The sequence below is a fragment of the Scleropages formosus genome, chromosome 12 (assembly GCF_900964775.1).
Source record: "Scleropages formosus chromosome 12, fSclFor1.1, whole genome shotgun sequence".
In the NCBI taxonomy this organism is placed as follows: Eukaryota; Metazoa; Chordata; class Actinopteri; order Osteoglossiformes; family Osteoglossidae; genus Scleropages; species Scleropages formosus.
The window spans coordinates 16,228,707-16,248,124 of record NC_041817.1 but is presented as its reverse complement, the minus strand read 5'-3'; the positions used below and the strand labels follow the sequence as shown (position 1 = coordinate 16,248,124).

General features: G+C 44.2%; 1 protein-coding gene across 4 annotated transcripts; it reads left to right on the top strand.

Moving 5' to 3' along the window:
- Positions 1-249: 249 nt before the first annotated feature.
- LOC108920722 (WAS/WASL-interacting protein family member 1-like) lies at positions 250-17,163 on the top strand. 4 transcript variants are annotated; one of them, XM_018729705.2, is made up of 8 exons: positions 250-595; positions 11,828-11,915; positions 12,484-12,613; positions 13,381-13,536; positions 13,645-14,400; positions 15,143-15,355; positions 15,661-15,786; positions 15,942-17,163. In XM_018729705.2, the coding sequence occupies exons 2-8, from the start codon at positions 11,865-11,867 to the stop codon at positions 15,992-15,994; spliced, it is 1,485 nt and encodes a 494-aa protein (XP_018585221.1). In that variant the 5' UTR covers positions 250-595; positions 11,828-11,864; the 3' UTR covers positions 15,995-17,163. The 4 variants fall into 4 exon arrangements, with proteins under 4 accessions (XP_018585221.1, XP_018585222.1, XP_018585223.1 ...); XM_018729706.2 differs by lacking the exon at positions 250-595 and adding an exon at positions 3,467-3,521; XM_018729707.2 differs by lacking the exon at positions 250-595 and adding an exon at positions 3,473-3,521 and having other exon boundaries at positions 11,807-11,915.
- Positions 17,164-19,418: the final 2,255 nt, after the last annotated feature.

The window sequence follows — 19,418 nt, the reverse complement described above, 5'->3', positions numbered from 1 at the left end:
CGTAAGTGAGGACTGCACTAGAGCCACTCTGTAGGAGAAGAGAAGTGATCGATCGATGAAGAAGAACAGGAAAATGCGAAAGGAAGCGAAGCGAAGCGCGGGTTAGGAACACACTCAGTCAGTGACACGCTTAGACCACGTCGTTTACGCCTAGTATGCAGCGTTTATAAAATGAAATACGTTTCATAACCGTTTTGTGCTGCTTCCTATAAATAAGAATCCCAATGAGAGTGAGTGTTTCGTTCGAGACGACATCGCAATGCGTTTCGCAAAGCTGTACTGAAAGTCAGCAGAGGGCGGCGGGCGGAGATGCTCGATTTCCCGCCGCTTCGCGAGCTCGCGGTGCCATGTGGAAACGTGACATCATTGCGAAGGTCCCGGATTTGGGAAAAGCAGAAGTTTCTTTCCGAAGGCAGAACTTGTTCGCCGCCACGGGGATAGAAGAATCCGCGGCACCTCAGAAATACTAAAAAAATACTATCAATGCAGCGACACCACTAACAGGTCCTCGGTGTGACGTGTCTCGGCCGGAGCCCCTGCGCTCAGTAATGTGACGGCTGCGCCGAGTAAGACGTTTCCGCGCTTTTTCTCGAAGGTGGGTGACTGACACCGTTTCTCCGCGGAGGGGGGGAGCGAGGCACTTCGACTCGAGGGTCCTTCAAATCGTGGCGGCAGTTCCACAGATCGAACAAGAGAGTATTGCTGATCAACTGGTTGCTTTTTATTGTTTTGAGCTCCGGCTCGGTGAAAACAGAAAGAATGTGTGTTCGGTGTGAAAAGAAACGCGGCAAACTGCTGAGCTGCTGCACCTACTCAGGCTGAGTAGTTGCGGCTCAAGTTGAGCTCGACAGCGGGAGACTGACGGCGGTTGTCCGCGTGAACTTGTTCGTGCTGGTCTCTTCTCTCGGTCCTCAACACTTCTTTTATTTTCTTCTCGGGCTTCTGGCGGAAAAAAGTGGTCAGAAGAAAGAGCGCGACTGTCTCTCTCTGCTCATTTCGGCACATCCGCCCTTAGTTTTCCTACGTGACATTTCTAACAGTTACGGACTTCTGCCGTATCAGTACTATGTATGTCATATTCATATTGTGAAGCGTGATTCAGATTAACGGACACTTGCAGCACCACTTTTGGGTGTTATTTTACACGGATCCGGGGGGAGCTCAGGATACTGCAGCTAGAGGTGGGGTTTGTTTGAACCTGCAACCTGGGTCCAAAGGCAGAAGCTCGTGCCACTACACTAGGAACTGCTCCTTAGTTCCTTTTTTTTTTTGTTGTTGTTGTAGTTTTCCAATATTGAACTGTAGCTGGAACCAGTTCTTTTCTGTGGAACAGTTAATGCAACACTGAAAGGAGTGAGTGCCAATTTGCTACCAGCGTCTGTCTTACTCCGTCACACACTGGTGGTTCTGTTTCTGTTGTTTTCGTTAAATTTGAAGCACTTTTAGCTCTGATCCACGAAACATTTAAATTCATTTAGCTCATGTTTTTCTCTAAAGCAACTTATAATGTTAATCAGCCTACACTTATTTATCCATTTGCACACCAGGGTAATTTTTAACTGGAGCAATTACAGGATAAGTACCTTACTCAGGGGTACTGGAGCCACAGGTTGAGATTTGAACCTACAACCATTGGGTCTAAAGGCAACAGCATTGACCTCTATTCTACCAGCTGCCCCTCCTCTTGTTTCAGTATCTCTATTTAAAAGTGACATTTGTAACCCCACATTTATGGTGAAATTCGTGGCTTGGTATATAAAGTCAAGCTTGACCTCTGTAGAAGTGCTCTTAGGTCTCTGTAGTTCGTAACAGAGTCCCACTCAAGAAATTCAGCCCCAGAGAACATAACCAGTGTCTCATCTATATAATTTATATTGTTTGGTTTTTACCCTTTTAATTTCTCACAGGATCATTCTATCCCTGGTGCATGTTTTTAAATGAAATATATATGACAAATAAGTTTTAGCAAGGCCTACAGTTTTCAGTTTAGCGCATTGACTTTTGTGGCCTTTGACTGAAATAAATGGCTTCACGGTCTTGTTTAGTGTGTTGCTCTAGCTCCTTGTGACCAGGCCAAAAGGCTGGTTGCCCAGATGGATAACAGATTTGGCCCTTGTGTTTTTTTTCCTTCTTAATGTTTGAGAAGTAAAGACCTGGCATTGTCAGGCTCATGCTCTCATATGCATTTTTACTAAGTATTTGTTGTTTAAACCAAAGTGAAATGAAACAGTTGAGTTAAAGGTCCTTGCTCAGGTCTTTAATGCAGCATAGATCCTGTTGGGACTTAACCTTTGCATCATGAATTTGTGCCCTTAATCTCAGTGCTATCTGTATGGGTCTTAAATACAGAGACATACATTGAATGGATGCCAATAGGACTCCTGCTCATTGCTGTTGCCCACATGAAGGTGCAAAGCGCCACACAGAGGGTGGCTGAAGGTATTCTGACTGCCTCGGCCATGAGCAGCTGTCAGCAGACTTTGAAGGCTGCGAGTTCACCGAAACCTTAAATTTCCATCCCCAGCCTTTCTGTGAAAGAGGCCTGTCATGTTTGTTCTGTGCAAGGCTGAAGCTCCAGAGAAGCATTCAGGGCTGCCTCGTTCAGATTGGGATCACGAGAAGTCCAGATGCCACTGTGCTTCCTTAGATCTGTTCATCACTGGAGAATAATGGAAAGGCGTTGTTGGTAAAACAAGGACTGCAGCCAATGGTTCAGGTATTCAAATGAGCAGCGCTCCAGAAGGTGGAAGTTGTGCAACAGATGCTTTAAAATAATCTGAATTTACATTTTTTTCCGATACTTTTCTCCGAAGCAGCTGATAGTGAACGCTGTAGTATTTAGCTGACGCCTTTTCATCCAAGGTGACTTGCAGTGCTAGATACACTAAAGTTCATTACTTGAACTCAGTCACATCTACGCACTGTATCACACGCATAATAGGCAACTTATAGTCACCGGTTCACTTGAAGCACGTCTTTAGTTTGTGGGAGGAAATCAGAGCACCCAGAAGAAACCCTCGCACAAAGTCCAGAGACTGAGCCGGGAGCAAACCCACATCTCCTTGCACCATCCAGGCACTGGGAGAGAGAGAGAGAACATTGTAATCACCGACAGCGTAATCGCACGTGGTCATGGAGACCATCTGGTACTTCGGGGAGATTTCAGCTTTTGCTAAAGCAGAGAGTGCAGGAGGGACCCGTGGATGGGATGAATTTCAACTTCCTGGGAAGTTCTGAAGGATTTTGTTTGCGGCACTCGTTTTCTTCGGAGCTCTTTTCACTCATTTGAAACGTTACTCAAAGTGTGTTAGTCGGCCAAAAATGAAAGTCCAGATGCAGCACTCTGTCTGTGGCTTGTGGACGGGTAGCACATGAGGTATGATGGGGCGCTGCGAGGGCATCGGAGCTCCGACAGCCCCCTTTCGCCGTTGCTGAGAGGAAGTGTCTCATGCTGCTCTCTGCAATACAGGAAGTCTCCTGGCAGGGAGTCCTTTGCTGCAGGCAGCGACAGCAGTGCTCAGGTGAGCCTTTCCCTCTCGAGACCCTTTTCAGAATTTGCTTCTCTATGAATAGAAAACTGCAAATTGAGGAATTGTCTTGTCGGTAACGCACGTTCAGACGGCAGCGTGGCCTCAAACGACGCAGCCTGTGCTTTGCGTCCGTGAAAACAGTGACAAGTCGCAGAACTCATATAGAACTGAGATGTCATGTGATTAAATGTGGAAGTGTGACTTTTGCGATGTGTAATGAGCCTAAGAAAGACATCGCTATATTTGAATGTTGTGTGAATTGTGCACTTTGTGCGTTTTTGTCGTTTCTGCACATCCCACACAGATCGCTCAGAGCTCAGACTTCACTGCAGGTAACGTAAGAGCCAAGGTGGCTGAAAACGTCGCTGCTGTTTAGTGCTCAATAATGTATTTTCACCGATTCATTGCTTGCAGTTGCATATGATGAGAATGGCTGAACCTGCTGGAATTTGGTTGTTTACACTGTAAGAAAGTTTGGTCCCTGGAGGATTTCCAGGGGAAGGGATTTATTGTGCATTGGTGCAGTCTCTTGGTACGATCCATAGCAGGCACTGGCTATTTAAATGAGTTACCTAAAGAGCACACTAAGAAATAATAACATGCAAAGAGACGAACTGTGGACCATGTTATCATGTTACCATGTGGCTGTCAGTTCTTTCTTGTTTAATGTGACACTTACTTCACACCCATCTTCTCAAATGTATCTTCCACAGAATCGAACGTCTAATATTACGTAGCTGAGGTATATTTGCCCAAAATTTATCGCAAATAAACCTGCACTTCACTTGTTGTTAATTTCCACTGTGTAATAGTTGATTCGCAGTAGCAAGTCACACTTTAAATGAAGTCTTATGGGATTTACTGCATGGCTAGGTCTTGATTTCGACCAGTTCGCAGAGAATATTGTTTATTAGCTTGGTAATAACCGTGGCTAGAAGCTTTTAAACCAGGAAAAATATGAATACGACTTTGACTTAATAGCTATGGTTCATACAGATGGTGCGGTTAGAATTTTAAATGGTAATGTTAAGCTTTTAATGTGTATCCATATGGGAACAATTAATTGTTGTACATTTTAGCTTTGAGGCAGAAACCACTTTGAAACAGAAACTCGTCCAACAAACTTTGCCAGCACTTTCAGCACTTTTAGCTTGTTGTTTTATTACAGTTGTAAAGGCTGTGTTATTTTTAGATGCAAGAGAATGGACTGGTAACCAGTTTAAGTCAATATTTACTCTAATTGCTCTTGGTGCAGACAGAGAAGCAATGTTGGCTCAGTATCCCTTCACTTCTGGCTACCTGCTCGTAGGTGACCTGTCTCGGTACAGAGAACACTTATAACAGAAATGTAAACTCTGAGAACCTTTTATGGAGTCATAGATGAAACTTGATTGCATGCTGAATTTGTTAGGGCTCTTTTGACCCAGTTCTCTAAAGAAATTAGACCCGGAAGAGTGAGTAAATGTGGAAGCTGCAGGATAAGTATTTGTAACCATGAATAACAGGTTCTGAATACCTTCCTTCTTTACTACCCACAGTGTAAAAGTATGTCCCCCACATCAGCTTTTAAAGTTAAATGCTCAAACTCGCTTCCAGGACCCTAAGTTAAAGCCTGATTTTACGTAACGATGACCTTTCAAGTAGAAATCCAGGTTATACTGTACACGTCATGGGGAAGAGCAACAGATGGGATCCCATGGCTCAGAAAGCATGCAGTGTGGTGCATGTGAACAGGACTACACTCTTCCAGATCCAAGAACATGAATGCACAGGAGGGTTTTATTTCTCTGGAGGCAATTCACACCTCCACACACACACTGTCTGAAACCGCTTGTCCCAAGCAGGAGCCTAACCTGGCAATACAGGGTGCAAGGCTGGAGGGGGAGGGGACACACCCAGGACAGGATGCCAGTCCATCACAAGGCACCCCAAGCTGGACTCAAACTCCAGACCCACCGGAGAGTGGACCCTGGCCAAACCCGCTGCACCACTGTGCCCTCCCACACCCTCACAATGGATGTTAATTTGAGCCACGCTGCCAGAAGCCTCCTGTCGTCATTCCTCAATTGCTCAGTTCCTTATTCGCTTCTGTTTGTGGTTAAGGAGACTTGTGAAATCCCACATATTCATTTTGACCACTTGAACTGAACTTAATAGCTTTGGTTGCAAACGTAGGGCCGATGCTCTTCGGTAGCAATAAGATATTGCTTAATGTTTTTGTATCGTGGTTTTCAAATTCGAAGAACAGTCTTGCGTAAAGTGAGCGTCAGTCTTTCAAGAGCAAGGGACAAGGCTGGGAGTGGAATGAGCTCAAGGTCTGCATATGAACAGTATCTGTAACTCTGTCCAACCTGTGTAACCGGTTGGTTTACACCCTGAAAGACACATGAATCATCCTCCAACGACTATACGTTCATTGATATAATAGATTACTTCAAGTTACCGCATTACATTTCCTTGCAGGATTTATATAGCAAATGCATGTGAACCTTACTAGACATGCATGTAACGGTGTTTCGTAATCAAAACGGACTAACTTGGCTGCTTTCTTTCTGCTGTAGTCTTGTTAGAATACAGCTTTTATACAGTATGAGGTCATTCAATTTTTGTGGAAATGCTTCCCTTCTAGCTTTTCAGCATCTTAAACCAGAGGCATTTCCCTAGCAGTTTCATGAGTGCAGGCACCATTTAAATGCATTGAGACCTCTTGGAAACTTTGGTTGCTTGCAAAACCAGTGAGGTCTCAACAGGAAATTTTGTCAGCGTCTAAAAGGAAGTGTAGAAATGTGTCAGGGACGCAGGCAGTGTCTGTAGCAAGAGTTTGAGTTTTGATACAGGAAATGTTGTGTCTCATCAGACGGTTGTGGGTGAATTTGAAAATGAGACGGTGAAAGTTGTTAAGGGAATGGGATCGAGCAGCTCTTCCATGGTGGAGGCTTGGCTGTTGGTGGGATATATGTTTTGTTGTGTGTCTTACAGCTCACTGTCTGCAGCACACATGGTTGTGGACCAGGTTTAAGCCAGCTATAACTGTTGTCCTTGCCTGACCTTATCTTTTCTGTGTGGATCCAGGGGTCAGATTTAGTCCCCGATGTGGACAAAGCTGGGTAGTCAGGAGTCACGTGTATTCCGTTACTTGTACTTCAATGCATTTCCAATGAAATTGTACTTTCCAGTGTAGTTTCTGGCAGGCATACTTTTTATCTTTATTGCATTTCTGTCACCCTCTTGTCAGTTTTGAACATCTGAACAGACTGGCCTTTTCATTTGTTGCTTATTTGAATAGTGTGCTTTGTGTGTGTTTTTTTATTATGGTGCAGTTTGGAAGTGTGGCAGGTAGGGATAATGACTTGTAGTCGAAAGATTGTTCATTTCAATGCTGCTCCTGCCACAGCTATATTGCCTTTCATTTTGTGTTTATCGTAAGATTATGCCTTTGAGGAATATGTTTACATTGTACTGTTCCAGTAAAGGGGGGTGTGGTGGCACAGCGGGCTTGGCTGGGTTCTGCTTTCTGGCAGGCCTGGGGTTTGAGTCCCACTTGGGGTTCCTTGTGATGGACTGGCGTCCTGTCCTGGGTGTGTCCCCTCCCCCTCCGGCCTTACGCCCTGTGCTGCTGGGTTAGGCTCCTGTTTGCCGTGATCTCCACTTGGGACAAACGGTTTCAGACTCTGTGTGTGTTCCAGTAAAAATACTCTGCAGTATCAATGGATAAACAGTTGTAAATGACAAATGAATTATATTATTCTTCATTTAGGCCAGCCTGTTGCATAGTGGTTACAGCCATTGCCATGCATCACTGGACACAAGTTTCAGTCCTTTCTAGTACCCTCAATCAAGGTAAAAATTACTCACATCTATAAATGGCTGAATGATTGCACAAAGCTTAGTACACAAGCTTTACCTTGTAATTTTTCTTGGACAATGGCTTCAGCTAAATAAAAGTCAACAGTGTAAGTGGTTCAATAGACTGAATTTATTGGAAAAAAAATAGCTTATATTTTCCTCAGTTAATTTATTGATTTTTTTTTTTTTGTATATTTCAGCTGTTAAAATTGCTAGTGGTTCAGAATCTTTGAATCATAGTAACTTCAGTCATGAACAGTTCTTGACCTGATACTTTTTTCACTATTTAAAGTAAAATTTTCACTCGTTAAGTAAATCTGGATGTTTTCCAAAGTTGTTGGCAGTTAAAAACCGTAGAGAGCTACCTTTGAACAATTAAAATCTGGAAATATTTTGTTTCTTACTGAGTTTTTCTTAACTGTTTTTCTTCTAGGTGTAATCGTTTTCCAGCACTGCATCTGTCTAATCGTAATTCCTTACGCTCTGCTTTGCAGCTGTTTATAATCAGGAAAGTATGTGACAAACACTTCTGGCAGAAGGTTCTGGACTCATAATAATGCCAGGAGCAATTTGTCCCTGTGGCAAGGGAAAGTTTCACCAGTATCTATGATGCCCAAACAGATGTCTTGGGTGGTGAGGTTCCAGTACAGTTTCAGTTCCTTAATAATGTACTGCTATTTCTGATTTTGTTTTTCATTACCATTATGTGGCTGCACTTGTGGAAACGGTGCCATAATGCCGCTGTTCTGTGGTTAAAACACACACAGGCAAATCCTGTTTTGTAACTTAACATCTGTTCACTCAGTTTTGACAAGCTGAGTGCTTTTGAAAGTCCTTTTTTGGATACAATCTATTGTAGATGTAAACAGTTTCTTATCTAAGTTTAAAAGTACACAAACATGGATTTTACACCACTTCTCTAGCACAGCTGGAACAAACGCAGAGTATTTTTGTCATAAGCCACTGGGAATGTCCAGGGGTGGAATCCGGAATATTCTGCATTTTTGCCGCCAGGGATAGGAAAAGAGGATGTGATTTTTCCCTTTTTGTCTTGTAAGTCTAGAATTGCCTGTTTTTCTCTGTTACTTTTTACTTTTGCTAACCATCACACTCCAGATGTTAGGGTTGAATTATAACAGCGGGTGTTTCCTGGCCCTACTCTTCCAGATCTCTGTTTGCTGGGTTTGTTTTCTGTATTCTGCTTAATGAACCTTTATTGCCTGGAGGGGCATGAAACATTAGGATGAAAGAACAGACATTTTAAGGCACCTTCAACACTACTGGCTTCGGAAAGGCCATAAGGAGCGGTGGTGTCCCCCTGCATTTCTCTGCTGAGCACCTCTTCGCTCATGTCTCCAGTAGCCACTGTTGAAGGACGGAACCCATAATGCCGCCCAGCCTTTCGTGCCCAGTTTTCAGCTTTCTGGAGCTCAGCCATTACCCCATTGCCGACTCTGTTTAGCATTTTACAGCAGGGCAGTTTCAGTGGTGGCTTTGCGGTGGGAGGTCCCATGGGAGTTTCCCCTTACCAACTGCAGACTTATTTTGGAAGTATCGTGGCACAGGAAGGGGCCGGAGGGCTTCAGCTGCAGATGGCCTGTGTCCCAGTTGGAGCCGTGCGGCGTTGCTGGGCTGTCCTGGGGTCTGACTGCTCCTGTCAATGACTCTATTGACCAGAATGTGCAGTGGATGTGCAGCCCCCTCCTCTGTCAGGGGCTCTTGAGGACCACCGGTGTACAACGATCATGCTTGGAGGGCTCCTGACCTTGTGCATATCCGTATTTCCGTCAACCACAATGAACTGCTGGAGGCAGCTGCTTCATACTAGCATTTCAGTGAGCAGGATTAAATGGTTAAATTTGCACGCACCAGATATATGAGGAGACGCACAGTGTTGAGCTAAAGTGCCGTCGCAGTGCCTGCGGTGACAGTAACCGAGCTCTTTATGCCAAGTGAGTTCTCTGAGTATAGACCAAGCCAAAGCAGCCGCTTTCATGTGACAGCATGAGCAAAGTCCTGCAACCACTGTAAAGTTATGGCAGCAAGTGGCACAACATTTAATGCCTGTGGCATCAGCGGTAGACTTTACAGCCAAGACCTGTCGCACAGCAAGGTTTGTAAATGCTCGTGTTTATCAGTGTCAGGCCACGCTGTGTCTCCACCCACATGGTCTATGGGGAAACCAGAATGATGTCATAAGAATAAGCAGTAGTGGCTTTGTGACTTGTCTGCATCCCTCACCTATGAATCCAGCACCTTAGGTTGCAGCTCCTCAAGAAGCCAAATTGCTACATCAGTGCTAAACCAGGACAAGCTCATTTACACTGTAATCTTTATTTTTCAGTTAATACATCTGTCTACTGTGAAAGGCGACAAATATCTTTGGATGTTCACTGCAGCTAGAGCAGTAATTAATTGGTGCCATTTGGGCTCTTATATTGTCATGTTCTTGAACGGTGTAGAAAGGCGTCGGGAAGTTAGTAATATCAAATCTAATTAATGGTGATGGATATTTACCAATATACCTTTGTAGACCATAGTAACAGCTAAATGGATAATGAATAATGAGCGTGCCTTTTCTAACATCCTGACCTGAAGGTCTGGCCCATAACTGCAAAATGATCTTTGCACAAAGGAATAATAATAGAGTACAACCAGTGTTTTATATATGCAATATTTACCCCTCTGGAGGTAACGTCGGTCAGAGAACTAATACATGTGTATTTTCTCACTTATTAACTCATTTGGAGCTCAGCCAGATGTGGTTCATATGGACAACTGTATGTACAGCAAACTATCCTCAACAGGCCATCCCCAGATGATCCAGTGAATGACAGCTTAGATATACGTCTGCAGGTACAGACCCCACCCCCAAGGAGCTTATACTTTTTTTTTCTGGAATTGTACAGAATTTACAGATCTCACTGTGTGAGTGAGTTTGGGTAAGAAAGTGCTGTCAGGCAGGCTGTTGATGTGATTTAAGGTGAATTCCATAGTTCTTGCCCTGCAGGTGTCAACGTGTTTGTGTGACTCCACCTGAGCCTGGAGGGACAGCAACAGCAAGTCGCAAGAGTTCAGCACATGCTGGAGCTCACAATCACTCCTGTGCTGAAGAGCAGTATTTTTAAACATTTGAGAATGTTGAAGTAGTTCATATATTTAAAATCCGTATACTTGCATTAAGCTTACAGCTCATGGGATGTGTCGTCGTACTTCGGTTGAAATCCAGCTCAGTCTGTGTGGAATTTGCATGTTCTCCCCGTGTCTGTGTAGATTTCTGCCAGTTGCTCTGGTTTCCTCCCACAGTCCAAAGCCATGCAGTTCTGATGAACTGATGACTCTTAAGTTTGACTGTAATCTTGACTTGACTTGACTGATGTATTTTGAAGAATGATGTGGAATATTTTTTACCCTTTTTATATATTTTTCCATATGTGTTTTGGGCAGTGTTTAATCGTATTCGTATAGTTAGAAGTATGGCTTGAACAATAGTCCTTAGGGGGATTTAGGCCAAGAGCTGCCACATCCACACTCCCGCTCTGTCAAGGTCACACACAGCTGAGCGAGAGAGACAACGAGAGGTGTTGCGGATGCAGGATGACTGTGGGTTCACTGTCAGCGCAGGTCTTCCTGTTAGCCAGTTGCACAGGAAGCCGAGGTCCTCACAACAGATGTGCCTCATTTGTTTATTTCTGCATGCAAAGGCACCGTACGGTGGCAGCGAGCGCTCTCTCGTTCCTGGGTTGTTTTGTTTACCTGCGTGATTGTCCTGGACTGGCGTGCAGTGGAAAGCTCGCTCAGCAGCCATTGAACGGTTGAAATACAAAGCAATTTTTTCACTGATGCCACTTAAAGAAGTTGGCTGAATTTGAATTGAGGAACAAGAGTGTTCACAGGCCCCTTTGTGGGGTTTAATATCTTTTTTACACGTTCGTGCTGGTGATGACAGTTGATCAGCTCCACATCCAGTAGGTTTTATTTGTTTGTTCTGTGGTCAGCTCTTCTTGCATGTTTCTACTCACATCTTACCATCTTTCTTACTGTAGTGCAGCGCTTAAGTACATCTTAATCAAAATACTTTTTACTTTCATTCTCGACCGGGCAGTCTCACTCTCAGCTGTGATCTTGGGTCTGTACGCTGGAATCCTAAACACTTCTGCAGTTTTGCCTCTGTCTTTTGTTTCCCTGTCGAACACACAGACCGTCAGCTCAGTGGTCTGTCGGTGAGCGCGTTGCAATTTGGATTAATCACTTTGCGCGTTTTGTGGCGGGAGAGCAGAGTGTGTCTGTGTGCCTTCTGTCAGTCTGTCAGCACAGAGCTGTGGATATGTATGCCTGGGTGTGTATGCGTGTGTCTCTCTACGCACCAGTCCCTATTTACCTGTGGTTATGTCGGTGTCTCTGTCAGTAAGTGCTTATCTTATCTGTAGTTACGCGTCTTTGTGCGGCAGGACTGAAGAGTGACAGGAGGCCATCAGAGGTGAGAAGATGCCTGTTCCTCCACCACCTCCACCTGCCCCTCCTCCAACCTTTGCTTTGGTAAGACATAATGTCCCTTTGCCTGAGTATGGTAATCATACCAGTGTTTTACTTTGAAATACGGCAGGTAATATAGTAGTTAGAGGTGCTGCCTCTGGATTTCAGGGTCCCAGGTTTAAATCCTGCCTCCTGCTGTAGAGCCCTTAAGCAAAGTACATAAATTGCTGTAGTAAATATTGGACAGCTGTACAAATGGTTAAATCACTGTAAGAAGATTAGTAGTGTAAATTGAACTGAAGAAAAGCTCAAGTAAACGCAAACATTTTGCTTAAGCAACGAGCAGCAAACCTGTTCAGTCAGGTGGTTTATAAAAATGGCTGCGGGGGGGTTGATGAATAACAAAGCTTGTGGCCGTTGGCGTTTTTCATGGGGATCACTGCTATATTTGTTCTAATAACTGTGACAGCTAAGATGGTCTTTCTTGTATGGTTTAAGGCAGAACTTGATGCATTAATTCTGCTTTAAAGTGTGTCCCTGCTGGACTGAGCCTGGCAGTGGGAACTGCTGGGGTGTCAATATTAAGTATGCCTTGCATAGAACTGAGATTGTTTCATGGCTTGTTTTTCAGGCAAACACAGAAAAGCCAGCTCTCAACAAGTCTGAACAACAAGGAAGAAGTGCACTTTTATCAGACATCACCAAAGGCGCACGTTTAAAGAAAGCCGTTACCAATGACAGAAGCGCCCCCATACTCGACAGTAAGTGAACTCTGACACTTCTCCATAAAGTTTTAAGAAACTTTGACATTTAGGCTACATGCCATAATGTTCAGTGTGATTATTATTGCTCTCTGCTTTAAGTGCATACATTTTATCTTCATTTTGTGCAATTCCACCTGACTTTTGGTGTTAGTAAGCGCAGCGTTAAGTGCATTTTCTGAATGGTTTTCTCAAAGCAGGCTACATGTGCTCAGAAAGTGGTCGGAACTTTGAGATATCAGAGTCAACCCAGAGAAGAGCCTTGGCAGTGACACTGTCACGTTGATGAGGGTGTCAGGATAAAGCCCAGGATAGTCTTTGTGTTATAAAGCATAAGCTTTCATGTATGGGGCCGGGGCAGAATCCACCGCACTGAAGGTTTCAGACTCATTCTTAGCGAGGGGGCAAGTATCTAATCCAGGATTTCTCCCTGACATTTGTATCCCCTGACTGGCTTGGTAAATGTCCGTGATGCAGTGAAATCGCTGCAATAGCAGTGTTCTGCAGTGTGCCAACCATGCACACACTGGTATAGTTAATACACATTAGTAAACTATTTATGTTCTTATTATTCCCTCCTACATTTTTTGTATATATTTTGCTCATCTGATTTCTTAAACAATAATTCAACTTCACATTTCATAAGAATTTATATACATGGTGAAGCGATCAATTTCTGTTATAATTGCCAGCATGTTGGGCATATTACTGTATGTAAATGTCACACTGTCTTCTCTGTTTAAGAGGCGTCATCAATGTTTTGACAGAGCCCAAAGGCGGGGGTGGAGGAGGAGGAGGAGGAGGAGGTGGAGGTGGAGGAGGCGGTGGCGGTGGTGGAGGATTTGGAGGGGGAACTGCAGGGGGTCTAGGAGGACTCTTCCAAGGAGGAATGCCCAAACTGAGATCTGCAGGAAACAGAGATGGTAACAGCAAGGACAGATGACATTGTATTTCTTTGTAAATCTGCCTCAGTTGATGATAATGGTGTTGGTATCTCTTTCTTTACTTTCTCTTTACCGATGTGTGCTCAGATGCAGGTGGTGGACGGCCTCCCATGCCACCGCCTGGAGGACGGTCTTCTGGCCCAAAACCTCCAGGGGGGAATGCTGGTCCCCCACCCCGGCTCCCAGGGGCATCCCCTGTATCGAGGGGCAGTGTACCAGACATACCCAAGGTTCACGTGCCCCCATCTAGAAATGAGATGCCAGGAGGGCCACCGCCTATACCAAATGCACCTCGGCCAAATCAGACATCCATCCAGAATAGAGGGCCCCCTCCTTTGCCAGGTGGGGGTCGGCCTGCAAGCTCTGCCCCATTGCCCCCGCCTCCTAGCCTGCCTGGCAGAAGCCCAAGCCAGCCTCCTGCCCCCAGCCGTCAGCCTTCTTTACCTGGACCCCCTATGTCTAACAACAGTCGCCCTCCTCTTCCACCGGCTCCTAGCAGGCCCTCAGATGACCGCCCTCCACCCCCTCCCATGGGGAGCAGGCAGTCTGTACCACGAGAGGGGCTCCCACCACCTCCACCTCCGTCCTTTAACAGCAAGCCACAGACCTCCTCTTCTCCCCGTCCCCACTCCAGCAGTGCTCCCCCCCTGCCCCCTGGAAGACCGGGCCTTCCTCCGCTGCCCCCTACACCTCAGGGTGATGAGCAGACTCCAAAGTTGCCCCAGCGGAACATATCTCTCAGCCCGGCAGCTCCTGCCCCACCTCCTGGCCGCACAGGCCCTCTACCACCCCCTCCCAATGAGAGACCACCCCCTCCTGGGAGAAACCCACCTGGGCGAACAGGTAGGGATTCTGATATGGACATCTTTACATCAGGGCCTGTGTAAGTGACCCTCTTTCCTAGCACAATCTTGGTAGTTTTCTGGTTATCATTTCTTACCGGTACTTTAGCAGGTTTTCTTCAGATAGTACAGCATCTGTCAAAGGCAGTACATTAAGGAGTATCAGTTAAAAGCAGTACATAAGTACATTTCTGGAAACAATTTTTTTTGTAACTGACATTTTTTTTTGTATCCAAGCCATTACTTTCCATGGTCTGCCACTTGTCTTCTTTGACAGATAGTTCTTGCATAACTTTGAGATGTTTACCTCCTGATGCATTAGCGTGCCTCGGAAGTTTACTGTTATAGCCATGGATTTGGTAAAGGCCACCAGCACTATCATCAACAAAGTAAACCAAGTCCATAACACTGCGTTCTCTCTGCTTGGCAGTGTGATTCACACAGGCACAAATGATCCAGTCACTCTTTCTCCATCTTACATATACTCTGTGGTTGGACCCAGATATTTCTAATTTTGACTCACCAGTCTAGAAGTCCACCATGCATTCTGCAAAAATCCATTTTCTCAGATTTTTTGGCCCAGACAGCACTGTTTTCAAACAGGTGCAGTCAGACTTTTTCCTAGTGCTGCATATGTGAAATGCTTGATGTCTGCTTTTTTTAGAAACACAGTACTATGTTACTTGCAGGTTTTAGTAGTCCTTTCCAGCAGCTCTGCTGATGACTCTGACGTGTGTCTCCAGGCCCTCTGCCCCCTCCACCACCCACAGGTAGGACAGCGGGGAGTGCAAGAGCATCATCAGCTCCTCCTCCTCCACCTTCACGACAGGGACCCGAGCCTCCTAGGGGAGGCACAAGAGTTCCTCCACCACCAGACAGACCTGGTATTGGGGGACCACCGCTTCCCCCACCCCCTGTTGGGAATGGTTATCAAGACTTCCATAGCAGCTACATAGGTGAGCGAGCAGGTAGCGGTACAGTCTCTCCTCTGGTCTCTGAGTCATAAGCATGGTTTTTAATTATTTTATTCCAGAACTTTGGGCACCACCTTCTGGCTGTTTCTGTTTTTATTGAAGAATTGGAGCAATAGTCCCTGAAAACGGGTGCATAACAGTATTAAATGATTATCATTACTTGTAAATTTCTATAACGATATTCTTCTAAGTATTGGCTAAATATTATTTGTACAACTGTAAGTACAGTGTGACTTCTGTCTGTTAGTAGACCATTAAGTTCTTGTAATTGTTTGTTAACTGAACAGATGAGTGGGAAAGCAGATTCAGCTTTCATCCTCAGGCTGATTTCCCTCCACCGGAGCCCTACGTACCTTCCCTGAAAACCTATCCTAGCAAGATGGGGAAGGGTGAGAGCAGGGGTGAGAGCAGAGGTGAGGTGAAGTGTTTACCAAAGGGAATTCTGGGTCATCCAGGCTTGCTGGCATTGTCTTAACCTCTCTCACAGATGGTGCAGTATTTTGGCATGGATGATCGCCCTGTCTGCTCTACAGCAGCTGATTGCTTTGCTGGGTCTCTGTCCCTACAGGTTCAGGCAAAAAAGAAAGAGGTGCACCTCCACTGCCCCCCATCCCTCGATGAAGACCATGTCAGTCATACCTCTGCCCACTCTCCTGCTGTATGAGAGGATTTCCCATTGCCTCACACTTCTCCTACTCTTCTGTAGGAAGTGGACATCTCTCTGCCAGCCCCTCGTGTTTGACTGATATGATTCCTCATTGCTTATTTATTATTTTCACAGTTAAAATGTAAACTTATCTCAGTTTACAAATACTGGTATGTGCTTAACTGTGGTGGAATTTCTTTACGGCATATTTTACCGTATGTTTTTCACTATTAATCAGAATTTTACTTCCTTAGTTTATTTTTATAATCTAGAGGAAATTATAGAGGAACTGAAAAGATAACTTTCTGCATTATTTAGCCATGCAGGGTAGCAGTAATATAAGTACTGTAATATAGCCAAATTATTTTCTTTTCAGTTTTTTCAAGGAAGTTTTTAAAAACCTTTAATGTTTCTGAAAGCACAGAAACTATAGCCAATATTTAATCATTAATTGTTCATTAAAATTCTATTGAGTGCCTTTATTTTTCCAAGACCAATTATCTCCCTGGTGGAGAAAATCAGAAATAGATTTAAATGAATAGTTTATATAGTTCAGCATTGGGGTATTGTGTTCTTTCATTGTTATTTGAGGGTGAAGAAAGTTGAAGTAATTTAACAGTACAACAGTATTGTTAGAATTTAACCATGCTATCAACAAAAATGTAGAAACTTGTGTCCATACACTCTTTTTACTGAAGTACTTGTCAGATGCTTATGACAACCTGTTCCTCTTGTTCATATTGAAAGTGAATGAACTCAGAGCTCTGTTACATTCATGATACATACAGTATATATATATGTACACACAAATTGTCAGTATTCGTGGAATGAGGTTGAAAGAAGATGTTTTGATTAGTTATAAACGCTCATTTTAGAGAACATTGACTATGTTTTCACAAATGCAAAAAATTTTAAGACTGTCTGCTTATTTTGTTGTAGTCTTCTATTCATCTTTGACTGCTGAAAGAGAATTTACTATGGTACTTTTGCAGAAATATGCGGGTTACTGCACCCATAGTGCATGTGGATAAAATATCTTAATTTCACTTCTTATCAAAGGTTCTATATAAAACATGCCAAATGTTGCCTGTGCTTCAAATCTTTAAAAAAAAAAAAAAAGTTTTTCAGAATAAATCCAAGACAGTAGCTGCTGAATGTGTTTTTCCTTTAAGCTTGTTATGGTGAAAACTAATTATTAAGTGTTAATTAGAAGTGAATTCTCTCTCTCTCTCTCACTCACACACACACACACACACACACACACACACACACACACACACATTTTCAGAACCGCTTGTCCCATACGGAGTCGCAGGGAACCGGAGCCTACCCGGTAACACAGGGCGTAAGGCCGGAGGGGGAGGGGACACACCCAGGATGGGACGCCAGTCTGTCGCAAGGCACCCCAAGCGGGACTCGAACCCCAGACCCACCGGAGAGCAAGACCCGCTGCGCCACCGCACCCCCTAGAAGTGAATTCTTATAACTTAGTTTTGAATTATCATGAGTCCCTCCAGACTTTCAGGATTATTGAATGTAGTTCCCTATGTGATGTGTGAACAACGGACTCTTTAAGTCAGTAGCATTGTTGCCTCATTTGCAGGGTCACTATCTTGTCTGCACAGTTTGCTTCTTCTCCTTGCGTTCATGCAGTATAAACACCCTCACCAACAGAGACTTACAACAGGTCACCTGCTGGTAGTGTGTGTAGCGGTTACAGCTGCTGTCTTTGGACCTGAAAGGTGCTGGTTTGAATCTACCCGGTGCGGTAGTACCGTGAAGCAAGGTGCTTATCCTAAACGGTTCAGGAATAGAAGTGGACTGTAATCGGAGTCATGTCTTGTGGAAATAATGATCCAGTTAGATAACAGCCCACAACTTGCTTGCACCAGGCACATTTGTACATGGGGACATATACAGTTTGTGGGCTGGTATGTAAGAGGTCTAAGAACTGTGAAACCTGGTGCACTTTTGCAAGGTTGAGGTGTTTGTGAATTAGCAGAACATAATTTCTGGAGGATTTCCTCTTCATTTGGGAGGTGTCATAAACACAGTGAATGCTTATCGGGTGCAATTCGCTTTATGAATAGCACAAATTTACCAAAATGTCTCGCATTACATTTATTCATTTAGCAGATGCTTTTGTCCAAAGCGACGTACATCTCAGCAAAAGTACAATTTATGCATTACATTGAGAGAAAGAGACATAGCGGCAGACATGAAAGTCTCAAGCAAACCTAGTTTGTTCCCTACCACTTGCTACACCGAGGTTCATCGTTCAAGTAGGTGCATAAGACGCAGACAAATCCCGATACCCACACCAATTCTTTTTTTAAAAATTAAATATTATAAGATACACAAATGAGCAGAACAATACCAGAGTAATGGCTGAATGAAGGTTGTATCTGGGGATGCTTCTAGAGTTATGATGCGTGAACAGTTACACCATAGATGATCTGAAAAGATCTTGGGCAAAGTGGATCTGGAAAAGGTGGGTTTTCAGACCCTTCTTGAAAACAGACAGAGTTTCCGCAGTTCTGAGTGACAGGGGAAGGTCATTCCACCACAACGGACCCAGAACCGAGAACCTCAGAGCTTTGCCTTTCGTGCGCGAGACCACCAAGCGAGCAGAAGTAGATGAGCGAAGGGGCCTGGCTGGGGTGTACCGGTTGATCAAGTCCTGTAAATAGCCGGGGGCAGTTCTATTGATGCATTTGTACACAGCAACCAGGGTTTTGTATTTGATACGGGCAGCTATAGGAAGCCAGTGCAAAGAGATAAGTAGAGGAGATACATGGGAGCGCTTTGGCAAATCAAACGCAACTCGTGCAGCAGCATTCTGTAGATGTTGTTCATGACTGGATATTCATGTCATTTGCTGTTGTCTTTTAGATGAGGGAGTTTTTTTTCTTAAGTTCAAAAGATTTTTAAACCTCTTGGAAAACTGTTTAACAGACTGGGTGTCTCTAAACCCATTTAAACCCCAAATTCCCCAGTGTGTTTCAGGGTCACTTTTTGCAAAACTGTAACCGGCCAGCTGACTGTTGAGAGCTTATGTCTCTGACGTTTTCCATAATTTATCAAGTAAAAAATTACAGAAATCGTATCACCTAAACCTGTCTGAAACAGGACCATATATATAACTGAAAATCTTTATCAAGACGCTTATTACGCGAGGGCACACTAACCATTTTATACATTGCGTTCTTCCAATCTATGTTACATGGTTCCACGGAGGTGATTATATTTCAAAAGAAATATTTCTGTTCTCCGGATTTTACTTTGCTATTATAGTCCGCTTTTATTTTGAAGTTTCCGCAAACAACTTCTGTTCAATTCCGAAGTTTTCGTTAGTCTAACCGGAAGGACATTCGTCTTGCTCCGGAAGTGGTAAATCGC

Bases quoted from the DNA above. Each gene is read 5' to 3' on its own strand.
- LOC108920722 (XM_018729705.2), top strand. From the start codon at position 11,865: ATGCCTGTTCCTCCACCACCTCCACCTGCCCCTCCTCCAACCTTTGCT. The intron at 15,356-15,660 runs GTGAGCGAGCAG...TTAACTGAACAG, and splicing joins CTTCCATAGCAGCTACATAG to ATGAGTGGGAAAGCAGATTC. The intron at 15,787-15,941 runs GTGAGGTGAAGT...CTGTCCCTACAG, and splicing joins GAGCAGGGGTGAGAGCAGAG to GTTCAGGCAAAAAAGAAAGA.